The sequence below is a fragment of the Strongylocentrotus purpuratus genome, unplaced genomic scaffold, assembly GCF_000002235.5.
Source record: "Strongylocentrotus purpuratus isolate Spur 01 unplaced genomic scaffold, Spur_5.0 spur5_scaffold_17, whole genome shotgun sequence".
NCBI classification, from domain to species: Eukaryota; Metazoa; Echinodermata; class Echinoidea; order Camarodonta; family Strongylocentrotidae; genus Strongylocentrotus; species Strongylocentrotus purpuratus.
Window position 1 is genome coordinate 8,123,633 of NW_022145602.1, and position 26,110 is coordinate 8,149,742.

At 39.0% G+C, this 26,110-nt stretch overlaps 1 protein-coding gene across 1 annotated transcript in view; it reads right to left on the bottom strand.

The window, feature by feature from the left end:
* Positions 1-628: 628 nt before the first annotated feature.
* The window catches only part of LOC100892162, a 32,596-nt gene continuing 7,114 nt past the window's right edge, over positions 629-26,110 (bottom strand). The window contains exons 2-5 of the mRNA XM_030988149.1: positions 15,219-15,379; positions 12,502-12,785; positions 2,065-3,725; positions 629-712 (exon numbers count right to left, since the gene is read on the bottom strand). Coding sequence (XP_030844009.1) covers positions 629-712; positions 2,065-3,725; positions 12,502-12,785; positions 15,219-15,379 — 2,190 coding nt within the window. The remainder of the gene's footprint in view (positions 713-2,064; positions 3,726-12,501; positions 12,786-15,218; positions 15,380-26,110) is intronic.

A 26,110-nucleotide genomic window follows, 5' to 3' on the forward strand; every position in this document is an offset into this window, starting at 1 on the left:
AGATTTAGATAAAGACTGTAAATAGGTTTGAGCTAAGGTTTAGTGATAGGTATACTTTTTAGTGCAGGGTTTAACTAAAGAATTCGGTTAGTGCAGGATAGCAACCACAGAAAAATTGTTGATGGAGTATGTTTCTAACAACAGGAGGACTGACAATTAAAGCCATAGTGTATTTAATTTCTACATACTACATAGTGATTAATTCAAGGAATACATCCTATCAGGTACCCACTTACTACACCTAGGTTGAGTGTGGCAAATTTAGATTAATGTCTTCCAAACAACATTAGTGCTATGTATGGAAGGGATTCGAACCCAATACCTCATGGCTTACTGTCTGTAGACTAACCCACTGGACCACTCATACTCCTTATTTCCTCTTTATATCTCTTTGCCAACTACCGGACACCATAACTTCCTGTCCCAACCTGACTTTTTGTCCAACTGTAAACACAGTGATTTCTCACTATTGTCAAGTGATTGATGTTCTAAGTCTTGAAAAAGCACCCCCCCCCCCGATAGGCTAGACTAGGACATGCATTTTCACTAACCTTGGACTTGTTTCCTTCTTTAGCAAGAACTGAATAGAAGTCACTGTGCAGGTCTGTTTCTTTTAGTGAAACATCCTTTAGAGAGGGCACAGAGCATATATCTTCGCCAAATCATGTGATGTACCTGGTCCAAATTTGTTACTGACAATCCTAAGACTGATCTTAAATCAAAAGCAAAAACAAAACAAACAACAAATTATAAAATGAGAAAATCAGAGTCCATTGCTAAAGTCTAAGATCCCTTAGAATTTTGTTGGTGCTTCTGTCACTCGGCCTGCATTAAGATTGTCTCATCGAATGATTACATAATGTGTATTTTTTACAGTGGTCTATTACATCAGAGAAGTGCTATGAAGCCTAGTATGATCCCAATTTCTTTTTGCAAAGGAAGGTCTGGAATAACATTTTGTCTGTAATGCAGCATGGTAAAGAAAGGCCGTTTTCAAAGGGCCCTAAATTATTCCCTCCATCTAAAGGGTTACTCTGAACTCAGAGCATCAAATTATCAAGAGGACTGGTTGCAGCAAAAACTGCGGATGGGAATGCCCTACAAGAAGATGGCTTATTTTCTGACCAGAAAGGGTTGGTAGTCCAATAAAACTTATTCAAATAGTACTGTTGATATTTTTCATACATGTATGTCTATAAAAGTGATGGGTATATAAATGATACTGCACACGTATGATCACAATGCGAGTTGGAGAGGAGGGCAATATACTTCATATCACCAACCCCCCCCCCCCCCCCACCTAAATTTGTTTTGTTTAAATAGGCAGTCAATAATCATCATTAGTATTTATCCACTTTAAAAACATCACTAGTGTCAAGTATTGTTGAAAGACATCTCCTTGAAAACATATTCAAAATATTTCCTTCTCTTCTCTTTCTTTCTCTCCTAAATGTTATTTTGTATATGATTTCTTATTTGATACTTTTTCAATTTGATTTTGTATAGTGCTATTTATGACCCTGCCACTTTTATTTACAAAAATAATTTGTCATTGATTTTATACAAAGTGGAAATAAAATGAAATGATTTGACTATATCACAAATTATCAGGTATAAGGCCATGGATGTTAGAGAGTGGAAAATAGGCATATCAAGACCCATTCTTAAAATATGCATGTCTATAGATGCCTGATGGATTTACAATTAAAAGGGAAGTCCACCCTGATATAAAGTTGGTTACAATAAAAGCACAAAAATTAGAGAAACTAATTATTGAAAATTTGAGCATTATCCGATTTGAAATAGGAAAGTTATGAATTTTAAATCACTTTAATCATTTTTTGCTCAAACTGTCACTGACCCGTTTTTCTCATTTTCTGCTTCTATTCAAACCAACTAAATACCAGGGTGGACGTCCCCTTTAAATAATAAAACTTATTAATGTATGTAAGATATCAAACTTACCACATCTGTATATAGTCCATTGAATACATACATGTAACCTGCTATGGTGTGTGCTGCCCTGTATGGGCCTATTTTTATAGATGTCTTTCCACTCCTCACCAAGGCTGCGGTATCTAGGTCCTGACTCTCAAAGGATACATCGACTAAGAAATCCATATCCATTTTGATTGGGTTGTTACTCTGTACCATGCATTTCATGACATGGTTTGCAATGGTTTTGTCCCGTGATACAGTGAAGTAAAGGAGATGTCTAAACTCTTCATTCCGAGGCAGCACTACCTGTTCAATCAGCCTGTTGAATTCATTGTGATCTAATTCATACAGGGAAGCAAGATGGACCCCAGCCATGTACTCCTGGAACAGTTTGTGTGGAAAGAAGATAGTAGACTGCACGAACGGACGGCTCTTGTCATTTATAGATGACAATTTTTTCTCCTGAGACAACACCCCTACTCTGCAAGCTGTTTCAATGGAGTCTGGGCACTGTTTGAAATCACCTTCTTCAAAAATAAGGGTCTTTTCTTGTAGCCCAAGGAAAGCAACTTGGGCAACGGGTTCCATGAGCTTCTCAATTCGAGAGCGATAGGCTTGGAAAGCTGGGCTGTCTAAATCTGTGATGTTTTTCTGAGCATAATGCACCTTCAAGAACTCAAAAATTTCATCAAATATTTGAGAAAAAGTTTGTAATGATTTAAACTGTTCTTGTTTTACGTCACCAAGTTCTCTCCACATAAAACAGAGCATAGCTATGTAGATAGGATACGGGGCCATATTCTCAGATATGACGTTATTGTCTTTGGTTAACTGGATAAGCTGATCTGCTGTGGCCCCTTCATCTTTAAAGTACTTGTGAATGTAAACCTCCACATTCTCCTTGCTAAAACCTTCCACGTGCATGAAAGTGTACTGTTTGCTCAGACTTTCATCCCATCTAATCTCCATGACCTTCCATGGGCGACTTGTCACCAACACTGGGCAAGCGGCAAGTTCATCTGAACGAAGAATGTCTCTAAGTGCAATTTCACCTCTCTTTGAAGAACTTCCACTTGCCTCTGTACTGTTGACTCTTGGCTGCGAGGTGGCACTTGTTGGGCTTGATGACTTTGACTGCATTAACTTCTGCCGCTTATTCTTGTTCATCTTAGACTTGGATCTTGCCTTGGTTCGATCAGCAGACTTTGGCTGGTGACATTCTGACTTAGAACCAGCTTTCCTTTGCTGTACAACCTTGCCATCAAACTCATCTAATCCATCAAACGCCATGAATACATCTGTTGGATTTGAACGGATGTACTCAGTGATCTGGCAGGCTGTTGCTGGGTTGTCTTTCGAGAGATATGACTTGGCGATCTCACCGATCGTGTATTGCTTGGCTTCACGAAAAGGGACAACAAGTACCCACACAAATTTTGGGAGAACAGGACTGTCATTTACCCAGTCCCAGGCAATCTTAGCACAGAACGTTGTCTTTCCAGCCCCAGCCTCTCCTTGAACCATGATCCGCTTGGGGAACTCTCCATTTACTTTTAGATCAAAGAGATCTGTGTACTCAAGTGGTCGCTTGCAATGTCGATACTCCTCTTCCAGGACAAGGTTTGTGTACATGTCGTTCAATTGCACAATGGAAGTTGGGATGAGAGGATCAGCTCTGATCTTACAGAGAGTTGTCCGGTACTTCAATTTGAAATCATCTGCACATCTCTTGATTTGGTCAGGAGAAAGTGGTTGGGTCTGTGATCCTGGCATTGTAATAGGTGGACCTATGAATTTAATAACATAAGTGTGACAATTTTTTCCTGAATATCAACATTTTTTGTTTGAGGATATTTGTGACATACACATGAATATAAGAACTAATTTCTGATGAATTCATTGTTTGTCAACTACATGGACTGTATACATTTGTTTGGTCTTGCTGTTTCAAGGTGTTCTCTCAGTGGATTTTATATTCAATGAGAACAGATGATGATTTATTGTCTTTTCAATTTACATTTTACACATCATAAATGTATACTATTGTAGATGCGTGACACATGTCCTTGTTGTTTTCTTTTCTAACTTAAAAATATCTCAATAGAATTTGTCTTTTTGTATGAACCTATTCATGTCTACATGTATTTATGTATAAAAAACATGTAAATATCATTAATTTCCATCGCTAACAGTATTGACCATAATGATGAAACTTATGAATTACAGCTCAAAGAACAATTCCACCCGATATAGAAAGAACTGAGAGAAATGTAGTTTTCCTTTTGTTTTGTAGTAAAAAATCTGAAAATTCTCCATTTTGGGGCGGACATAAGCTAGCTGGTCACAAAAGATAAAACGACTCTGTATTTAATGGTACAATTTTATAAACTTGGTGTCAAAAGATGAGCATGAAATGCCATAAAATTTGAATGACAATCCTTAAACAGCTTCATGTAAAACTAATTTCATCATCTCAGCATAATAGGGACTTTTAGATTGAGTGGACGAGAACACGACGAACGCCGACTGATCATGCGTGTCAACGTACTCAACTGCCCATGTTGACAACAATTAGAAATCTTTTAGATTGCACTCGACGATATACATGCATGCAGGAAGTAACACTATGGACATGACGGACAAAGAAAGAGGACAAAATATACAGTTCCTCATTCTACCCTCAACAATAGGCCATTTTCGTAATGTAACAAAATTTAATGCATTTTAGTGCCTCAATACATATTTTACTACGTAATTTTTCGTGAGAAATTACATGAGATCCAACGTCGACTGTGATTCCTCAGTTTTCTTTCGTTTATATACCCTAAACGACTTTTTCGCCGTTCGCCACAGTTTGCGATTGAGTATTTATTTATTGCTCCTACTTTTCCTTGCTTTTGGGAGTTACTTCCTCATTTTCCGACTTTGGAAGAGTTTTTTTCACCGGCGGAGACCACAGCATGAGTGCAGCAGGCGAGACGTCGGCACAGCCAGACGCACGCATTAGCTCCGGCCGCGGGCACGGGAGTAATGTAGCTGCCGTTGTTGGTACCGGTACACTGCAAGTGATCGAGCTACGAACATTCGAAGCCCGTCGGGCTCGATTCAAAGTTTTACTTCTAGCAAGAACTAACCCAAAAAGGGGCTCGATCAAATCTGACAAAAGGAAATCTAAGGTGACAAAGAAATCACCACAGCCTCAAAAGGCAGTTTAACCCAATTTTGGGGATAGACTGGACAGACTCGAACTTAAACTAACTGTCTTAAGCTCTTGTGGGCAAAATCATGGAAAGTCTCCCTCAGACCATGTATCACGGCGCAGCCGGGTACTTATACTTTGCGCTCTTTTCAGAGTCTAGCTATTGACTTTATGGATACCTCAGACATCGACGAACCTCTTGCCGGTCAAGCCTTAGTTTAAGGTTCATGATCATTGTGAGGATTTTTCTGAACATGAAATTAAAGGAGGTAAATCTAGAGCTAGTTGTACCTAAGCTCGCAGCTTAATTTGCTCAATCTAGTGAGATTGGAGAACCAGTTAATAATGATTTGGTCAGTTCGGCAACCTGCTTAATCTCATACCAGTTGGAGGGGAAAATCCTAAATGAGATTGAGGAAAATAAAATCCTGTACCACAAGTAGACCTTATTTTACAAGGTTACAGCTCTCCCTCAGAGGGTTGGTGGCTTTCGTGCGTTCACTACTTCACTTGATGCGTCTGATGACGGTATCTCCTTTTCACAGCAGGATGCTTTGACTCTGTTGAGCAATGCCTTTTTGAACCTTTAACTCCTTTGCAAGCATCTGCTCGGAAGACATGAACGCTTGCTTCACACACCTCTGCTAACCCACATCGATGGTTGGGAAGCAGTTATTTGGTGATCGATTTTTCAAAGTTAGTGAACAATTTTGCAGGAACATCAGAAGGCCACAGCAAGGGTGATGAGGCCGCAAAGTATGTTCAGCTCTAGTCAGCACAGCCATCAATATCACCCCTACGCCAAATGTCAAGTCCAAGTACCATGATGCCGGATGGACGCTGTCCTCCAGACATCAATTTTCCAGCCGATCAAACCTCAAGGCTGGTAGTTCCAACAAGCCTTTTTAGGCAATCCAGCCCCATTAGGGGCAGACACTTCACCAGAAGCACAGACATCAAAGCTTTTTGGATAAGAATGTCATTGAAATGAGCATTCATGAAGAAGGCGAATTTATTTCAAACATTTTCACTCGCCCCATGAATAATGGTGGGTTTGGTCTGATTTTGAACCTCTCAGACCTTTACATAAACCTTCAGTATCACCATTTCAAGATGGATGATATGCATGTAGCTACTAGCTATTTATCTCTTTTCTCCATCTTGTTACCTTGCTTCAGTCGACCTCCAAGATTTTTTTTTTTTCCTCTTGTCAGAGGTACTTTATTCATTTACAAAAATAACCAACACACAAATCATTACATCATAACAAAATTTTACATTCACTTTAAGTATTTTCTTAAACTATTAAGAGAAAATCTTCAGTGATATAAAATATCCCCGAAGATTTTCCTTAGTTCCCAGATGCTATTTCAAAAGCTCTCAAAAACTCTCCAAAAAAAATACTATGTCCCGAGAGCCCCTGAAACAACATCCGAGATGTTATCCAAGAGTAACTCGTATTTAAAAACATGCCATATGAAAAAGCTGTTGTATGGTTTACCTTGAAAATAATTTAACATATACATCAAATAGATTGCGTATTGAGCATATGCAACGATTGTATTTATATCTGCTCCATTTGCATGTTTGAAATCAAAACCAGCAATTAATAATTCTTCGTTTAATATAATTTTTTCTTTAAAGTTCAATTCAATCAATTCCACAATACGTTTCCAGAAAAGCTTTACGCTCGGGCACTCTAAAAGAACATGAACGAAAGATTCTGCTGTTTTACAAAAAATGCAAAGGTTTTCATTTACAATTTTCCATTTGCACAGATTGTATCTAAAGGGTAAAATCCTATGAAATGTCTTAAAGTTGAGTTGTTTTATTTTATTGTTTTTCAATGTCTTAAACTTAAATTTTAGTGTATCTCTCCAATCAAAATCAATGACAAGGTTCAGTTTACCTTCCCAAAATGTTAATACAGCTGGTTCTCTTTTCTTAAAGTCACACAATAGGCTATAGAAATGGCTAGATTTCATTGAAGATAGTCTTATAAAATCAAGTGTTCTTATTTCGTATAAGTCGCCTTCGAATTGTGAATTTGTTTTATCGTCATGTGCGTAATTAACATCTTGAATTCTTTCGATCCACATTTTTGGGATCGCATTTTTAAGCTTCGTATACATAAAATCAACTAGCAAAGAATTTGAGCCAAGCACTCTACAAATATGTTCTCTTGGCCGAAAACGTCCATTTTCTACAATGTCATTCATTGTTATAATGCCTTTTCTAAACCATTCTTTAAAAAAGAGAGGTTTGCTCTCATGTGTAATATTACTATTGTACCACAATACTTGATTTTCAACATTCATAACTTGTGGAAATTGAATATATTTAAGTTCGCTCCAAGTTACGAGACAGTTAACATAAAAATTAGGTATTTTTTGTTTTAAGCATAACTTTAACATGTCTTTACTGGAACAATTTGTTTTCAAAATTACTAACAACGGACATATTTTTTCAATCCAGTATCTAAACATAAACTTCCACGGTATATCATAATTATTTTCAAAGAAATTGTTAAACCATGATAAATGTAGCGATTGAAATTTGGAGTTTAAGTCGACCATGCCCAATCCTCCCTTTTCAATATCATTAATTAAGACTGTTCTCTTGACTTTTTCTCTTTTTGAATTCCATAGAAAATTATACATCAGTTTATTCAAATCAACAACTAGTTTCTGAGGGATAGGTAATACCGAAGCAACATACACAAATTGTGAGATTACAAGTGATTTAAGAATTACAACTTTACCATAGTAAGTTAAGTTTCTCATTTTCCAAAAAGTCAAGATTGATTTTACTTTTTCTAGTTTCACAAACCAGTTCAATCGATCAGACTCCTTTTTATCCCTTGTTAGATACATTCCCAAATACTTGACAGGTTCATCGTTCCATTTAATACCTTCGATAAATGCTTGTTGCTGTTGTATAGTAACAGCATTTGTTTTCATCACATTTAAGCTCGGCCCAGCGAAGTGTCCGAAATGTTTTACTTCTTCGAGAGATATGTTGGCAGATTGAATGTTGTTTAAAAAGAGAACAGTGTCATCTGCCAGTTGGGATATCTTAAATTCTTTTGAAATACCAGTGTCAGTAGTTACGACTGTGATACCATCTATATTATTATTTTGCTTTATTTTTAATGCCATAATTTCAACAACTAGAATAAATAATAGAGCAGAAAGCGGACAGCCCTGCCTAATGCCCCTTTTTATTTCAAATTTTTGCTCGACCTCCAAGATGCTTATTATTCTGTCCCCATTTTTCCAAACCACACAGAAATATTTAAAGTTTGTGTGGATAGGGCAACTGTTTCAGTTTTAGGCCCTACCTAATGGCCTTAGCACGGCCCCTAGACTGTTTACCAAATTTCTTAAGCATGTCCTTGCCTCTCTAAGACAAGCAGGTCATGTAGTAGTGGGGTATCTTGATGATACCATAATTATTGGTAAAGACAGGGAACGTACAGAGACAGCAATAACTGGAACTACAGATACTCTAACTGAGTTAGATTTCCTGATTCATCCTGAAAAGTCAGTTCTTACACCCAATGAAGGAGAAATAATTCCTTGGGTTCATGCTAAATTCAATAATCATGCAAATTTCTCCACTTGAGGATAGAAGGATGATTTAGTCAAAGACTGCACAGCTCTCTTTCATGCCAATAAACCCTCTAATCGAGATGTGGCTAGAGTGATAGGGAAGTTGATCGCAACTTTTCCCGCTACACAATACGGTCCCATGTTTTATCGATCCCTTGAAAGGGATAAGTTTGCCGCCCTGAAGAAGTATAAAGGGCATTTTGATGGACCTAGATGCTAGTGGCTGCTAGTGGCTCGAGCTGGGGAACAACTAACCTCCACACTAAAACAGGAGGTAGATGGAATGAGCAGGAGTTGAACCGAGCTCAAAATAATGAGATTAATTATTTGGAAACCCTAGCCGCTGGCCTAGACTTAAGGGTGTTTTGCGATGATATGCATAATGTGCATGTACTCATGAGATTATACAATCAAACAGCAGTAAGTTATTAAATAACTTTGGAGGCATCAAATTTTAAGATTGCGATCTCATGGCCTTTGAAATTTGGAATTGGTGCATGATGAGAATTATCTTGATAACACCTACCAGGTCGTCTTAATTCTGAGGCTGACCACATGTCCCGAAAATTCAATGACAGGACTGAATGGGTGTTGGATAAGAAAGCCTTTCAACAAATTGTTGACTTTTTTGAGCTGCCTGAAATGGACCTTTTCGCATCCAGGCTGAATGCTCAGCTCCATAAATTTGTATCTTGGTTGCCAGAACCTGGCGCCAAAATAGTGAATGCCTTCACAATAGATTGGGGTCATCTCAATTTTTATGCCTTCCCCCTTTTCTGTCTGATATCAAATTCTTACAAAGAAGATACTATTAGATGAGGCGACGGGTCTATTTAGTACAATTAGTAGCTCCTAATTGGCCCACACAGGCTTGGTTCCCATTTTTGAAGGATTTTAACACTTGGATAACCCCTGTTGCTTAAGAGAAGAAATGACCTCCTCAAGCATCCAGTATCTAAATTAACTCGTCCACTTTCTCCTCATCTTGATTTGTTGTGTTGCAGGATTTCTGCAGACATTTCCAGGGTAAAGGACTAAACAACAGGACAGTACAGGTCATCGCAGCCTCCTGGCAAGCTTCCACCAAAAAACAATATTATGTTAACATAACGAAGTGGAAACTGTTTTGTTCGATCAGAACTGAACTACCTGCATAGTACGGCAGAGATTGTACTTGAATTCCTTTCAGAAATGTTTCATGTACATGGGCAAGCTACAGCTCACTGAATACAGCTAGAAGTGCTTTAGCAACTTTTCTCATTTTGGAAGGACCCTATTCAAACGGATCCTATCATCTTGTGTCTCAAATTTTAAAAGGAGCTTTTCAGTTAAGACCTCCAACAGCAAGGTACTCTCACATCTGTGATGTGAAGGTGGTACTTAACTACTTAAGAAAGCTGGTTCCAGCGAATTCGCTAAATTTTAAAACAATAGTCACTTAAACTTGTTTTGTTTATTGCACTGGTATCAGCTCAACGTGTGCAATCTATTCATAACTTGAACCTTGACAATATGATTCTCAAGGACAGCTCAGTGACATTCTCTTTCACTACATTGCTCAAAGATCTTCGTCCAGGCAATGCTAGTGGTATGCTGAAGATGAAAGCATACCCAGTTAATAGACGACTATGTATGTTTCGTTATGTCAAGCAATATCTGCTTCGTACTAAACATCTAGAGGAGGTGAGAAATATCTCTTCATCAGTTTTCAGAGACTAAATAAACGTGTCAGTAATCTAACTATTCCGGATGGTTTAAGACAACTTTGTCCTTGGCTGGAATTGATACGGACATTTACTGGTCCTATTAGACCAGGGCTGTTTCTACATCGGCAGCACAGAGGTCTGAAATTCCAATTTCTGAGATTTACTCAGCAAGATGGGCTGGTCCAGTGAACGTACGCTATTAAATAGGAAGTTCTTTCACAAGCCCCTCAACACATAACCTTAATCTTTCGCACAAGCAGTGCTAGGGGCGAAGTCAATGTTCTTAACAGACTGGACACTTGTCATCTCATTGTATCCTGAGATGTTTTCGTAGAGCAGGGACTCTTAGACAATAAACTGTTACACCAGTATATCATAATCATAGACTTTTGAGGGAATGCTTGTCCCTCTTTTCTGGAGTTGCTTTGAACTCACTCCTGAATTTTAAGTCAGGGTAATTTTATTTTGCGTATTTTCCGCACATGTAAGTTTACTTGTGGGTTCTTCCCCAAGTCATTGTTTTTCCTTACTTGGTTATTGTGACCCATGCATAGTATTCATGGGTAAACAAATGTACCTACAGAACTACAAAGTCTCATGTAATTTCTCACGAAAAATTACGTAGTAAAATAGAAAGATTAAATGAGAACTTACCGTTTGAAATTTAATCGTTATTTTAAGAGTAATTTGTAGGGAGAGATTACATGCCCGCCTCTCCCTCCCTTGCTCTTAGAATTCAGTAAGTTCTCATTAGCTTAATCTTTCTCGTGTTTTTAACTGTAGGTACATTTGTACTGCAAATATTGACCGAGCATGCGCATCACGGGATCTCATGTAATCTCTCCCTACAAATTACTCTTAAAATAACGATTAAATTTCAAACGGTAAGTTCTCATTTAATCTTTCTATTATTTCATTCACCTGAAAAGAATAATAGTATTTCATTAGACAGAATCCGAACTGCATACATTAGTTGTTGCCAGGTCGGACAAATATTATGGCTTGACCTACCTAGCAACACTTAATATATGCAGTTTGAATTGTGACTATTGAAATACTATTATTCTTATCAGGTGAATGAAATAATATGTATTGAGGCACTTCACAAAGACTTATGCATTAAATTTGATTACATTACGAAAATGGCCTATTGCTGTGGTAGAACATCCCTTCACTACTATTATGTAAAAATGTGTAGAACAGGTGAATATGCATGTGACACATTTTTACATAATAGCAGGGAAGGGATGTTCCTTTGTCTACCTGAGGAACTGTATATTTTATGCGCACGCGGCATATACTAGTACCGTACTAGATTTACGAAAATCAAGGTTGACGCATTCTCGATCGCCAACTGAGACAACGTGACGCATGCGCAGTGCCTTAAAATGACGTCACACGTTGCAGTCAAAGCTGTCGACGTGCAAATCTAAAAGTCCCTAAAGTGAGTGGGTCTGCAACCATGTATTATTGGCCACAGCACATGTGACCGACAGCCCACAAGACCGACAACATATCACTATGAACATGACTGACAAAGAAAGCGGACAAAATATACAGTTCCTCAGGTAGATAAAGGAACATCCATCCCTTCACTGCTATTATGTAAAAGTGTGTATAACAGGTGTCACATGCATATTCACTTTTTACATAATAGCAGTGAAGGGATGTTCCTTTGTCTACCTGAGGAACTGTATATTTTGTCCGCTTTCTTTGTCCGTCATGTTCATAGTGTATGTCAAGCGAACCATCTGAAAGTTTTCAGAAGGCCTATGAAACCAATGACCCATGGACTGACACCCCACAATACTGACATGTCAGTCTCATGGGTGTTCTGACAGCTATTTTGAGGGTTCACCTGACTGGCAGTGTCAGTCTCGTGGGCTGTTCGTCTATAGTGGGATGTCCTGCTATAAGTAACACTATTTGTACCAAATGAGAAAGTGTCAAATCAGTGTTTGTTGGCTGCCTGCAAGAGCAATATATTATCAATGGCAATAAAGGGCCTTCTTGCGGGCAGCCGACATGATTTCCTTCTTTTTCTCACCTGTCCGCTTTGGGGCTAGACTGCCAGCGAGTAGCTCGCCAGAGAGGGACCCTAAGTCACTTCTTTCTAATTCCTCTGCAAGAAGAGCCCTGATGTCTGTGCCTGGAAGCTGTTTGTCTCTCCATCTCGTGAACACTGTCATTAATGCATCACTGGTATTTTGGCTACGTTCCTTGATTTGACCAAGCTCTGCGATGGAAATGTCCAGGTTAATGCCCACCTCTTTGTAGTAGCTAGGTTCAATTTGCTTCGACAGCTTCAAGAATTCCTTCTCACTAACAATCCTGTAATTTAAAAAAAATTGTTAAGCATCTCTTAAATATCTCTTAAGTATCTTTTAGTATGTTGTAACCCCTACTTTGTAAGTTTAGTTCAGTTCTTGATGAGCCTTTGGCTTTGGGCAAAACAGACAGTACAACTAACTACATGGAAGAATAAACTACTCCAGCCTACAAATATGTACAATAGCTCCAACAGTTGAGCACTGTTGGTACCTGCAGGCTCATGCGCATACCTACCTGATTATATTAACTTAATTAATGTACATGTACTGATAAGATACATTTAAAGGTATATTGAGGCATATATATACACACACAAGGCTAAATACCTCATTTTAAGCAGTGCACTGAAATATGGAAGAAAAATTAGCATTTATACATGTACGTATGTGATGTTATGCTTTAATAATAAAAAAAGTATTTTACTAATCATACTGCTGGCTTGTAGCGATCACTCACGTAACAACATTATAACGTTTTGAGAATTTTCATAGAACACGCTATCTGATCTACAAAGTGTTGAGTTAGGTGACCCAACATTTCATTGAAATACTATTCCAAAACACAAACAGCGATGGTACTTGACGGCTGACGCATATATTAACAAAATACATGTAAATTGTCATTGAGCTAAAAAGAGACTATAAAACACAAAAGAATCATGCGTGCTTCTCCAGCCATGTTTTAGGGCGACTTCATAAAGGCCGACTCTATCTGAAAGTCAGTGGGTGGATACCCCACCCATCAAAGGTACTGAAGATAACTAGGAGTACATCTGGACATGTAAACTAAAAAACACAGTACATACATGCAGTGGCGTACGCAGGATTTTTTCAAGGGGGGGGGGGTAAGAGGACATTTTTTTTTTTTTTTTGTCTCGAAATTCCTTTAGGTCACCTGTTTTTGGTCAGCCAGTTGCATAATTTATTTCTTTATTTTTTTTTAAATTAAGGGGGGGGGGTCTTCCGAAAGAACATACATATAAAAAAACTCAAGTGGGGGGTTTAACCCCCCCCCCCCTGCATACGCGCCTGCATACATGAATGTGTGTGTGTAATTGGGTTTTTACAGTCGTGTATTAATCATGATTATTTACGTCTTGGAACCTAGTGCTGTAAGTCAGGCGCCATGTTCGGGTTCGGTTCGGTTCGGCAGAGTTCGGCAGTTTTTTACCCGAACTTTGTTCGGTTCGGGGTTCGGTAATATAATAGCAAGTAGCCTAATAGCTACGGTGGTCGGCGCTGGGCGGGCAGGCCGGGTGGGCCCGACCAGCACGGAGGACTTCTGCCCCACTCCCGATGAAAAACACTGCTTCCGACCGGCACGTATTTCACATAAAAAAACTGCTTTAAACGTAACTATTTTAGTACTTACATTCATATTTCCGTTTTTAATCGTGTTTTATTTGCAGTTTTACAAGAATCATGTTTTCAATTTGAAAATAAATGATATTTTTTTAAGATTTGCCGAGACGGTTGTTGTCTAATGTTACGTGTCATGAAAGCTGCCATCTTGAATTTACTGATGTATATGTTATAATACACAGAGATAGCAGCCCAGGCTCGTTCGATTTCCGTTATTATAAATGTTTATTTTTAATGGGGTAAATAATAAAATTCCTAATTTTCCTGAATAAATAAATTAGAATACTATAATATGTATTTATTTCGTTATTTAGATCGTAAAATTTGTCCGATATTATTACAATTCATTTTTTTTAATTTTTGTATTGTTTGGGTTTGAGCCGAACTTGTTTTGATCAGTGCCTAATAGGCACATGTATTCTAGCTTGTTTATAGCTTGCGATCGCGACGTTGCAGAGGTCAGGATTTGGGATTTAAATGGCGTCAGTGAAGTCGCGCCCACGACTGGAGAGGCATGAATCACAAAGGAGGAAAATGGGAAAAAAGTAAATATAGAATGAGCAATCATGACAAGTTAATTAGCCTGCAAAAACATTAAAAAAATTCTGCCGAACATCCGAACCAGGTCTTTGTGTTCGGTTCGGTTCGGCTCGGTTCGGAAGTGCCATGTTCGGTTCGGTGGTTCGGCTACAGCACTACTTGGGACCGACCTTTAACGTCACCATCCAAAAGACGTGACTCAGCTTCGAATCTGCATCCTCTGTCATTCCTAGTCTCAATAACAAGCACTTGTATTTTTTTCAAGTGATAAAATGTGGGTTAAGTACAAAAGAGTCATGTCTCATATTCGCAAAAGCGTGATTATATTTGTGAATTATTGGCCCGTAAAAAAAGAATAAGTGTCAGCCCTACACTTCAAAGATTAGAGAGCTTGTATCTACAAAAGTACTCAAAACATGATAACGTGATTACATGAGTGATCGTAAGAAGTCCCTACTCGTTATTAAGGTTGCAATAAAGAACAGGAAATAAGCTTCAATTACATATATAGACTATAAAGTATAAACTTTACCTGTCTGGTCCAGGGTTGGTTTCAACATCACCAGATCTCATCAGGAGAATCATGAGCAGATAGAGATGGCAGAATCCACCCATGGTGCAATATGTCCTTCTCAATCGACAGAAATCAGTCTGCTGGAAAGGTACATGATTGGTAACCTTTAACAAGACATCCTGTAATTGAGAAAAAAGGATATTCTGCTGTTTACTATACAAATTACTCATATTAGTGACATGCATGCATGTACAGTGTACATATAATCATGGTACACTCCTCCCCCCCCCCCCTCCCTCAGGAGGGGAGGGAGGAGGGAGGAGGGAGGAAGGAGGGAGGGAGGAGGGAGGGAGGAGGGGAGGGAGGAGGAGGGGAGGGAGGAGGAGGGGAGGGAGGAGGAAGGGAGGGAGGAGGAAGGGAGGGAGGAGGAAGGGAGGGAGGAGGAGGGGAGGGAGGAGGGGAGGGAGGAGAGGGAGGGGGGGGGGGAGGAGTGGAGGGAGGAGGGGTGAGGAGGTGGAAGCTCCCCCAGGTATTCTTTATCGTCTTTACAGCAACAACAAAAACAGAATATGAGTCATTACATGTTTAACTGACCCCTAGCATTTTAAAGGAAAATCCAACCATAATAGCTACTCCTCTTACAGTAAGCAGACAAATTAAAGGAGACTTGTGAAAGTTGAAACTCAATCAGACCAATAATAAGAGAGTTATGGATGTCTGAAATATGAGTTCACTAATTCTATGTGAATCTCAAATTGACACAAAACAGGTAAGAAACATAACAACTTTTAAATCATAACCATTATTTGAACAATTGATGAAGATTTAGTTGATTTTGGGTATGTTTTAGTAGGTTATGTCCAAGTCAGAGTTACGGGTCAAAAAATGGATACGAAAGTACACTAGCGCCGATACAATGTACTTGTACATAAAACAACAGAGCATCGTCAGTAGAAAAAACAATACAAACTAGCAAAGCAAAGACACCAAACTATAAAAGATATGAGAAGGATAAACACTGGAATTGGAATTGGAAGCCCGACTACACTCAACAGCATTCTAGTTTTCTACCAAGTTCCAGATTCTCGGGTCAATACGCATATAGCATTGCCTAAGGGTGCGTTTATCGTGTCTTGCCACTAGATATGTACATATCGAACGCCACTATCGAACCCCACTATACGAACGAGATTTGCGGGATGTCGCATTTGTCATCTCTTCACGATTTAAAATAAAGGCCTTGTCTCTGCGCAGCTGCTTTGCGGCATTTGACCTGGGAAGCAGACAGTGTCTCGGAGGTCAACTAGAGTGGACGAGTACACACACATGCTTGTACAACAACATGACACAACACATGGCGCGCTATCTCTGAACCGGAAATTAGCCTGGGAAGGTCCGATTTGTATGTGGGGTTCAAAACCGCTTAACGTTTATCATGTCTCAGAAACATGATTCTGGCTGTATGTCACATTCAAAACACACATTTTTTAGCGTTACAATATGCCTATATCTACAGACGTTTGAGAAAGGCTTTGCGTTTATCACCTTAAAAGTTTGCCTGAAAGACATTTGAGAAACCTGATTCTATGCAAAAAATTGGTCAATAAACGCACCCTACTATGTATGTACTATAATGCTTTACTGGAGTGTGTCTAAGCCTGAAGTGAATGCACTCCGAGTAGTAGTACTCCTAGCTCCTATACATTCTAAAAGTACAATGCATGAACTAGAAGTTGAAGTCTACTCTCACTGTACGGGTAAAGTAAAGTACACAAAACAAATTACAATTTACGATAAATGTGTGTGTAAGGTGTTTTTACTCAATCGGATATGACTATTTATGTCTGGGGACCGACCTTTAAGCGTCACCATCCGAAAGACGTGACTCAGTTTCGAACCTGCGTCCTCGGCTGAATCAGTTTGTAACTTCCACTGTTAGCTGGATTACAGGCGCACGCCACAACGCCTAGTTATTTACAAGAATGATCAATGCGATGGGATCGATGGGTCAACAAAAGAGAGCAAAAATAGCCTTGTAAAAGGTTAGTTTTTAACAAGAGGAGGCGAGTTGGCTCAGTCGGTAAAACTCTTACCCAGGCGGATGACTGAAGCCTGCTTTGTGTGTTAACGTGCCCCTTCCCTCGTTCATAGACGCAGGTTATGTCAAGTGGAAAACACTCCGTCCCTCGGATAGGACGTTAAATGGAGGCCCCGTGTAGAGAAGAGTCGCTACCTTTGCACATTAAGAACCCACTGCACTATTCGTATAAGAGTAGGGGGAAACCCCGGTGTAGTGGTCCACCTGCACACACCCCCAGTTAACTCCGGGAAGCTCCAACACGGGCACCCCAGGCGTCGGAGCTTCGGGTTCTTGCATCGTCGATTCAACCGGCAAAGAGAAAGTACGCACTACCGCGTACTTTCTCTTCGCCGGTTGAATCGATGAAACAACATGGAAGAATCGTCGGGATAGGACGAAGAATCACCCCTTTTTTCCCATCGAAGACTTCTTCAAATTATAATTTCAAGTTGCCGGCTAGATGCCCAGAGGAGTCGAGCCCCGGCCCCCCCACTCAGTGTTATTTAGGGTAGGCATATGCTCGTACCCTCTTTTTGAAAGCACCCCCTAACTGAGGACTGCCAACATTTCCGAACCCCCCTTTCGCGGGCTTTTCGCGGGCTTTTTCTGCCTTGGAGACCCCCCTAAATCAGGAAAAATGCTCAATGTACCCCCCTAAATTCGGAATAATTTCTCAGGAGTCCAAAGAGATGAGAGAAAAAAGAAAAAACACCCCCTTTTTAAAGAAATCTCCGGGTGAAAAGTCAAATACACCCCTTTCTTTACAATTCTCGGGCCGGACTTTGTCGCACGAAAAGTACCCCTTTACCGGACATTTTGGCAACACGCATGCGGTCATTCCGACCTCTGAGTGGGGGGGCCGGGAGTCGAGCAACCTAGTAAGTCAAAATTGTAATTACCTACTCCCTTTGCATATTTTGAGATGTCGCCCAACCCGCTGTTAGAATGTTTTTTGATGCACGAACCCGAAGCTCCGACGCCTTCGGCATCGGCGTCAGCTTCCCGGAGTTAACCCCCAGTATACATGGTATAGTCTAGTACGATAATACTTAGACCGAATTGTTCTGTCTCTTTCGTTCGTTAGCCTCTGATTTGGGTAGGGTCGGCTCTCTCTTTAGAGACAGAACAGCCCTATACGCTTTAGTGTTCACGCTTTGTGTAAAGAAACGTTACACCAAACTTGGCAAAACTACCGGCCAAATTCCATATTTCACAGGATGCATATCCGGTGCATCTTATTTTTAAAATTAGGTCTAGGCTTAACTACTTCGGTTCCACTTACCAACTTGACTGAAATAATCTGTTAAATGGTCCCTTTTTAGGAAATTATGGGTCAAAATCGACATCCATGATAAAAATCTTGCAGCGGTAGTTTAAAACTCTCGCTGCGCATGACGTCATCTAAATCTCATCCCTTCTAGTCTACGCCGAAGGCAAAATGATTATAACAGAAAAATTGTGCATGTCATTACGAACTCGTAGCTCGTGCACAGTTTTTCCTTCACACAAAGCGTGAACACTAAAGCGTATAGGGCTGTTCTGTCTCTAAAGAGAGAGCCGACCCTACCCAAATCAGAGGCTAACGAACGAAAAAGACAGACAAATTCGGTCTAGATAATACTCTGTAGCTGTAAAGAGGTCTGTACTCAAAAGGAAGAAGAAGAAGAAGATATTCACTCCTGAATGATAAATGCTTATAAACCTAAACAACAACAACGACACAACAACAACATCCCATACTTACAAGATGGTATTTTTCTGTTGCTATATCGAGGTTTTGGAAGCCACCCGTTCGTCCCCATGCACTGCACAAACGTGTGTGTGTGGAGTCTAATGGGTGGTACGTACTGCCTGGTGGGAAGAAGGAATCAAATACATGTGACGCAGTGAAACTATGATGAGCTGTGCGGTTCGGATCGGTGCGAATGATGGTTTCCTATTTCACGATAAAGCTGTTTTTATCTACAGCTTGCATGGGCAGCTAATTGGATGATGGAAATCAAGATTCTGCGTCAAAAGTGACTGAGAAATTAGCTGAAAATACGACGCAGTGACTGCGACAATGATTGGGATTGAAATGTACACTACGTAATGTCACGCACGCCAGTGGTCACGCCCTATTATATTATGCAGGCGCGGCGGGCGCGCGCTGAATTACCTCACGGGGAATCCCCTAAAAAAAATTGCATGGCAATATGCGGTTAATTGTATATAAATGAGTTGAATAGCTCGAGTGCAAAGTTTTTTTTTAATCGAGTATTCATCGGTCCAATCTTAATCTTTTTCTTCAAATCTGACTGACAGTTTTGTATGTGCAATTTGTCCTAGTAATAATATTCTTCATTATGTTGTAAATTGGTATTGTATATATGTGGTGCAAATTAAAGGTGACCCTGATATCCCTCGCTTCTCCAGTGAATGACAAATTGTTTCCCTCCTTTTGTGGGTAGCCCCCCCCCCCCCCCCTCCCCCTATCGGCAGGCTCGTAGCCAGAGTTTGATGTAATCGATCGAGGTCAAAAAAGGGGTCTAAAAAAGTTCAACCGATCTTGGAAAAAAATGTTGGGGGGGGGGGGGGGGGCACGTGCCTCCCGTGCCCCCCCCCCCCTCCCCCTCCCCCTATCGGCAGGCTCGTAGCCAGAGTTTGATGTAATCGATCGAGGTCAAAAAAGGGGTCTAAAAATTTCAACCGATCTTGGAAAAAAATGTTGGGGGGCACGTGCTCCCCGTGCCCCCCCCCCCCACCCCCACCCCCCCCCCCCCGTGGCTACGTGCCTGCCTATAGGGAGTCTCATGGGACTCTTTGCATGATATGGGTGCTTTATTCTCTTTTGTGTTAGTGCTGGCATTGATGACTGCTTATATAGCAGACAGGCGTGCCATTCTAAGCTGGGTAAGGAATGCAAGAATCGACATGTACATTTTGCATACAGTTCCTCGGATGAAATGTTGGCAGACTATAGCTTTGTTAATGATGATTTTACTTTGTTTAACTTATTAATGTCGCTTCGAACTTGTAAACACATTCCCTTAGTTCCCGAGATACCCCCCCCCCCCCCCCCCCCCCCCCCCCCCTGCGTACGTGCCTGCTTAGGCCTATCATATCATCTCCAAGCACAACTGTTATTTGTAGACATCACATTGCAGTAGGAGAATGTATCACAAATAGTCGACAAGAGCTTTTTAAAAGTGGAGCGAGAAAAATTTTCATTATATATAGTACGCCTAATTAACTTTTATCTAATTTGATTCGATGTCAGTATAATTGTCTATCAATAAGAGGCCTAATTCTGGCTCTCTGTGCAAAATATTCTAACACACAAATTATTCTTATGCCATTATGGGCATGAAATAGGTAAAAACAACCCTTTCCAGATATGACACGGCGAAGGCGACTTCAAGGCGTGGTGGTTTTTATGATGACGTCATGTGTAATATGCTTCACAATTCTGTTTCTTATAACACAGAGCTTAGTGAATACGTGCAAGATATTTTTTGTATGCATGCACATATGCACTTGCCATTCATTTAAACATTTATTTAAAAAAACAGCGTGGGTTTACCGCGTCATGTCTGTTGCATGACTATTTTTGGTGCAAAACCTTCTTCAGGCAAAGATGTTGAAGAGAAAACAAATGAAACGTTCAGTTCTAAAAACAAAGTTATTCCAAAGTCATGGAATGTCATGGAAACTGATCGTGGGTGTGGGCCGTATGTGACTTTGACAGCCTTCCAGTTTGAAGTGTTCGTGTGCCGCTCGGATGCCATAAATCACACCAACAGCCACTGGTCATGGAAAAAAGGCAAAAGTGGGTCAAGCTAAGAAAGTCATGGAATTTGGTTTTCAAATTTCTGTGGGAATTCTATTATGTATTATTGTGTGTATTATGAGAATGATGAGATAATAAAGTCAAAAAATCAAGCCTCAATAAAAAGATCATAACTTTCTTATTGTTTTACCAATTGCATCAACATTTTCTACCTTCCCTATGAGCAACTTGCAATTGAGGCTGGATTTTCCTTGAATACGTTAAAGGTCCTCAACCGTCTTTTGTTATATTTAAAAAAAAAAAAAAAATGTTTTGAATAGGTCAGTGATACATAACATCGTCTGAGCTAGCAGCGGCGATAAACCGATTTGATGGGCTATTTTGGACTCTCGTTGCAGGGGCTGTTAACATTATCATGAAGTTGCTTTTTTTTCCAGCTGTACAAGGTAAACAAAGAAAAGGGAATCTGGTTACAAAATTGTCCTTGTTTTTGTTTTTGTTTTTTGGTCTGTTTTGTCTATTCAGAATGATCACGTAGTTACATAAAATGTTGAGTTATGATTTTTGTTATGAAACTTTTGCGAATTGCAGCTGATAGCCTTTTATCCTGGCATATTATGTTTGCCAATTAACTGCTAACCATGAAAAATAAAATCTATATACATGATACGTTGATTAAAGGTACTATGTCCCTTTTGCAGCCAACCTCAAATGCTATAAAACTTTGCAGGAATTATGAATATGTCATGTATGTCCTATCTGTGAAATTTAAACGTTAGCAGTGTCCTCATATTCAAATTATGCAAGGAAACCCGTTTACTTGCTAGACTTCACTGTCAGACACTATTGAGTGACTGACTGGCTTTTTTTCTTCTTTGGTAATAACATACATGAAAAGAGTTGTAAAGGGTACATGAGCATTTGTCTACATCAATAACCCACTTCTTGTGATGGCCAAGATTAAACTGATTGAATCTTTGCGCAGCATAAAACGTATGACCATTCAGTACAATTGTCTGAAAATCAAGACTATTACTTTTGGGCTCTATAGCCCTAAAGTCGATTTGACAACTAATAGTCCTTATTTTCCCACTTGAAGACATTTTCAAGCCCCACCTTTTTTAGGGAAGTTCTAAATTAGTATTATCTTTCAAATGCAGTTGGAATTTAACTTTTTCATTTTTTGGCCTGCAAATGGGACATAGTACCTTTAAATCAAATTTCGTGACACTGTCAGAAATCATTCGCTCTGATGCCTCTGAACCACAATTGTACTAAATCTGGGGTTCTAGGAGAATTACCCCCGGCCATTTATGAAAAGGACAACTACCCCCGAGGACAATTACACCCCAAGAACAATTACCCCCTCCTGAAAACTACCCCCTTGTACAATCACACCCCTCCCGAGGACAACTATCCCCCTGAAAATCACCCCCTTGAATAATCTCCCCCCCCCCCCCAATTATACCCAGAAAAAAGTATGTTTTTTTAATTGTTTTTGTTTTTCAAATGATATTTTATTTTGTACTCAAAACAATACAATATGATATAATAAAATACAGAGTTGTGACATGATTGATGAAAAAAGGGCATTATGTGGCATCTTGTAACATATAACAATGGAAATTAATATTTAATTCTTAATTCTATGATGCGTATTACACTCTACATTATAAAAAAAAAGAAAAAAGAAAATGCTCTTTGCCTCGTCATACATGTATATCTTCCACTTCACTAGCACTGCACGTACCTACCCCCCCCCCCCTTTCCCCTCCACCTCTCGCACATTCTACACCCTCTCTCTTGCTTGCTCTATTTCTCTTGTTTCTTTCTCTGTTTGGCTCTCCATCTCTACATCCCTACCTCTCACATGCTCTCAATCTTTCTTTTAAACTTGTACTTTTTTTTCATTTAACCATCCACCTCGACATCTCTACAACGTACCCCCTCCCCCTCTCATATGCTCCAAGATCTCGATCTCCTAATTTCTCTCCTTCCTCCCTCTTACTGGTACATATTGACTATCCATCTCTACATCCCCACCTCTCAGATGCTCTATATCTCTCCCTTCTATTCTCTTGCTCACTGTATCTGTTACCACCCCCTCCTACATCTCTATACTTCCCATCCTCATCTCTCTTCCTCACTCACTTTCTCTTCTCGCTTTCCTCCCTCCATTCCCCATCTCCATGCACCCACATCACTCTCTCTCTCCTCCCTCCATCCCAGGTCTCTCGCTCCCTTCGATTCCCCATCTCTCTGGATTCAAACCTTACAAAGAAATAACAATTTCAGACTCGGAATAAGAAATACAAGAAATACTTTTATCTTTGGCACATACCCGGTACACTTAAACATGACAAGCACAAACATGGTTGCTCTGAACTGATCTCTTGCACACGCGTGTCCTACCTTATAACCTTCTTGAAGAAATCAAAAAGTGTATAATGGGCTCTGATTCCTTTAAAAATCATGTAAACACGCTTCTGTTTCATTCTTAATTATTTCTACATGCGCCTTGAGCACTCCACAGAGTGGATTTGGTGCTATATAAGTTACATTTATTCTTATCATTATTATTATTTCAGTTGCAATACAATTTGATTGTCAGTTAATTTGGTATTCTTTGCATATCATATAAATACAAGGCTGTAAACTTACAAACCTAAAGATCATCTGATTTGGACTACAGTGATAATATTTTCTTCTTGAAATTGGAAACATTCTTTCGTTGCTACATTTATCTCATAAAAATCATGTACCTTCAAAAGAAATATTGATTTATTTAGAAAGTATGTCTTACATTAATCACATACTGGTATGCCAGTTTGTATCAATAATTGTGATTTTAAAATTTTAGATTTCAATGCATATCCCTCCTATACAAGTAGCTTTTGGCATCAAGGCTAATATCAAATCACATGACCACTTTGTTCATACATGCAGGCCTCCAGCATAAGGCACACAAAACTTGGTACACATCTACTCAGAGGCAAACAACAACACTATTAAGTAGTGGAATAATCCATGAATCGTACACATAATTTACAGGCCTGATATATACATTATCACAACTTCACTCATTCCTGCCAATTTTTCACTTCAGGAAGATAGAAAAATATGGTCTCTGCTTGTAATATATACAAAGCATAAGGCACACAAAACTTGGTACACATCTACTGATATTTAAAATAGAAGAAGACAAAGAAAAAACAAAACATTATCAAGTACTGGAATAAATCTTTGAATCCTAGATGTACATACATGTACAGTTGGGGTCGATATACATTATAACAACTTCACTCATTTCGGCCTGCCAACTATTCACTTCAGGAAGATAGACAAATATGGTCTCTGTTTATAATATATACAAAGCATGAGGCATACAAAACCTGATACACATCTAATGATAGTTCAAATAGAAAAAAGACAACGAAAAAGCAAAACATTATCAAGTACTGCAATAATCCCAGATTTCTAGATGTACATACATGTACAGTCGGGCCTGATATACATTATCACAACTTCACTCATTCCAGCCAACTTTTCACTTCAGGAAGAGACAAATATGGTCTCTGTTTATAGTATATACAAAGCATAAGGCACAACAAACTTGGTACACATCTACTGATAGTTCAAGTAGAAGACAAAGAAGAACAAAAACATGATCAAGTACTGGAATAATCCCTGAATACTAGATGTACATACACGTACAGTTGGGCCTGAAAGATAGACAAATATGGTCTCTGTTTATTATATATATATATATATATAGTATATACATCACTAATCCTTCTGAGACGAGTGACTCCTGATAGGAATGGGTGCAGTTGAGAAAATCTGAGTAAAATGAGTTTCTTCCCGGTGCATGTAAACTTTAAGGGGCCAACTGATATCCTCAACTTGAGTGAACCTGAACAGAATGCATACAATTAAGTACAACATGGTACAGTAAATACTTCATAAAATTACAATCACAATACAAAACAACCTCTTAGTCAATATTACATTCAAAGGCCTCTTCCATAAAAAGTTGAAATTAAAATCACATTTCCGACCATTTTTGAGTTGTGTTTAATATTGCAACTTTTTAAAGCAAGAGGGTTCTCATACTGGAATCCCACTTCCAGACAAACTGGCTCAAAGTAACTCTGGGTCCTGTTTCATAAAACTTGCTATCAATAACAAGTGTCACATTTCTATTCCAATTTGCTCTCAGCCAATCAAATACAACCATATCACTAGCTTATAATAGTTATTGCAACTTGTTATTGATCACAAGTTTCATGAAACAGGGCCAAGATTTAAAATGTATGATTCTAGATTCCTGTTCATTTTTGCATCTTACTATTATAAGTGTAAACAATAATAAAAGGCTTCAGTAGGTCATCCTTCACAGCATTTTTTTCTTTCTGAATTGCTAACGATTGGGCATTACACCTTAGAATATTAAGTAACACAACTGCTTGACCAGATACTTGTCACGGTGATAAGAAAATAATTGTTTTTCAGCCAAGTAGAAACAAAAAACTGTTTACCATTGTTTGATAATATCATTATCTCGGCTAGGAAAATTGTATTATGAAATGGAAAATTGTATAGCTAGAACAACTCCACCAGATAAATTTATACAAAATTTCAAATTTCTGCTATTATGTCAGCTATGAAATGTTATTATGAAACAGAAAAATGTATAGCTCCAACAACTCCAACAGAGAAATCAATACAACATTTGAATAGATAATGGTATATGATTGATTTTTGCTCAGGTATAAGCTTTTCTTGTATTTTAGTTTGCCAAGTGATGTCAATATGAGATTCTGCAAGAGTACAGAGTGGTGAAGTGTGACGTCATCAAAAATCTATTTTTTAGAATTTCTCAATTTTTTCTTCATTTTCCGAAAGAGCATAACAAATTATGTCCAAATGTCGAAAACCAGTTAAAAAGGTTAAGTATTGGCTGAGATATGCCCATCTGAACAAAAATATTTCCTATAGGAGCTCAGTGTTATATTGCTCTGGCTCATAATGTTACAGCATGTTACGATGTTATGTTGCTAA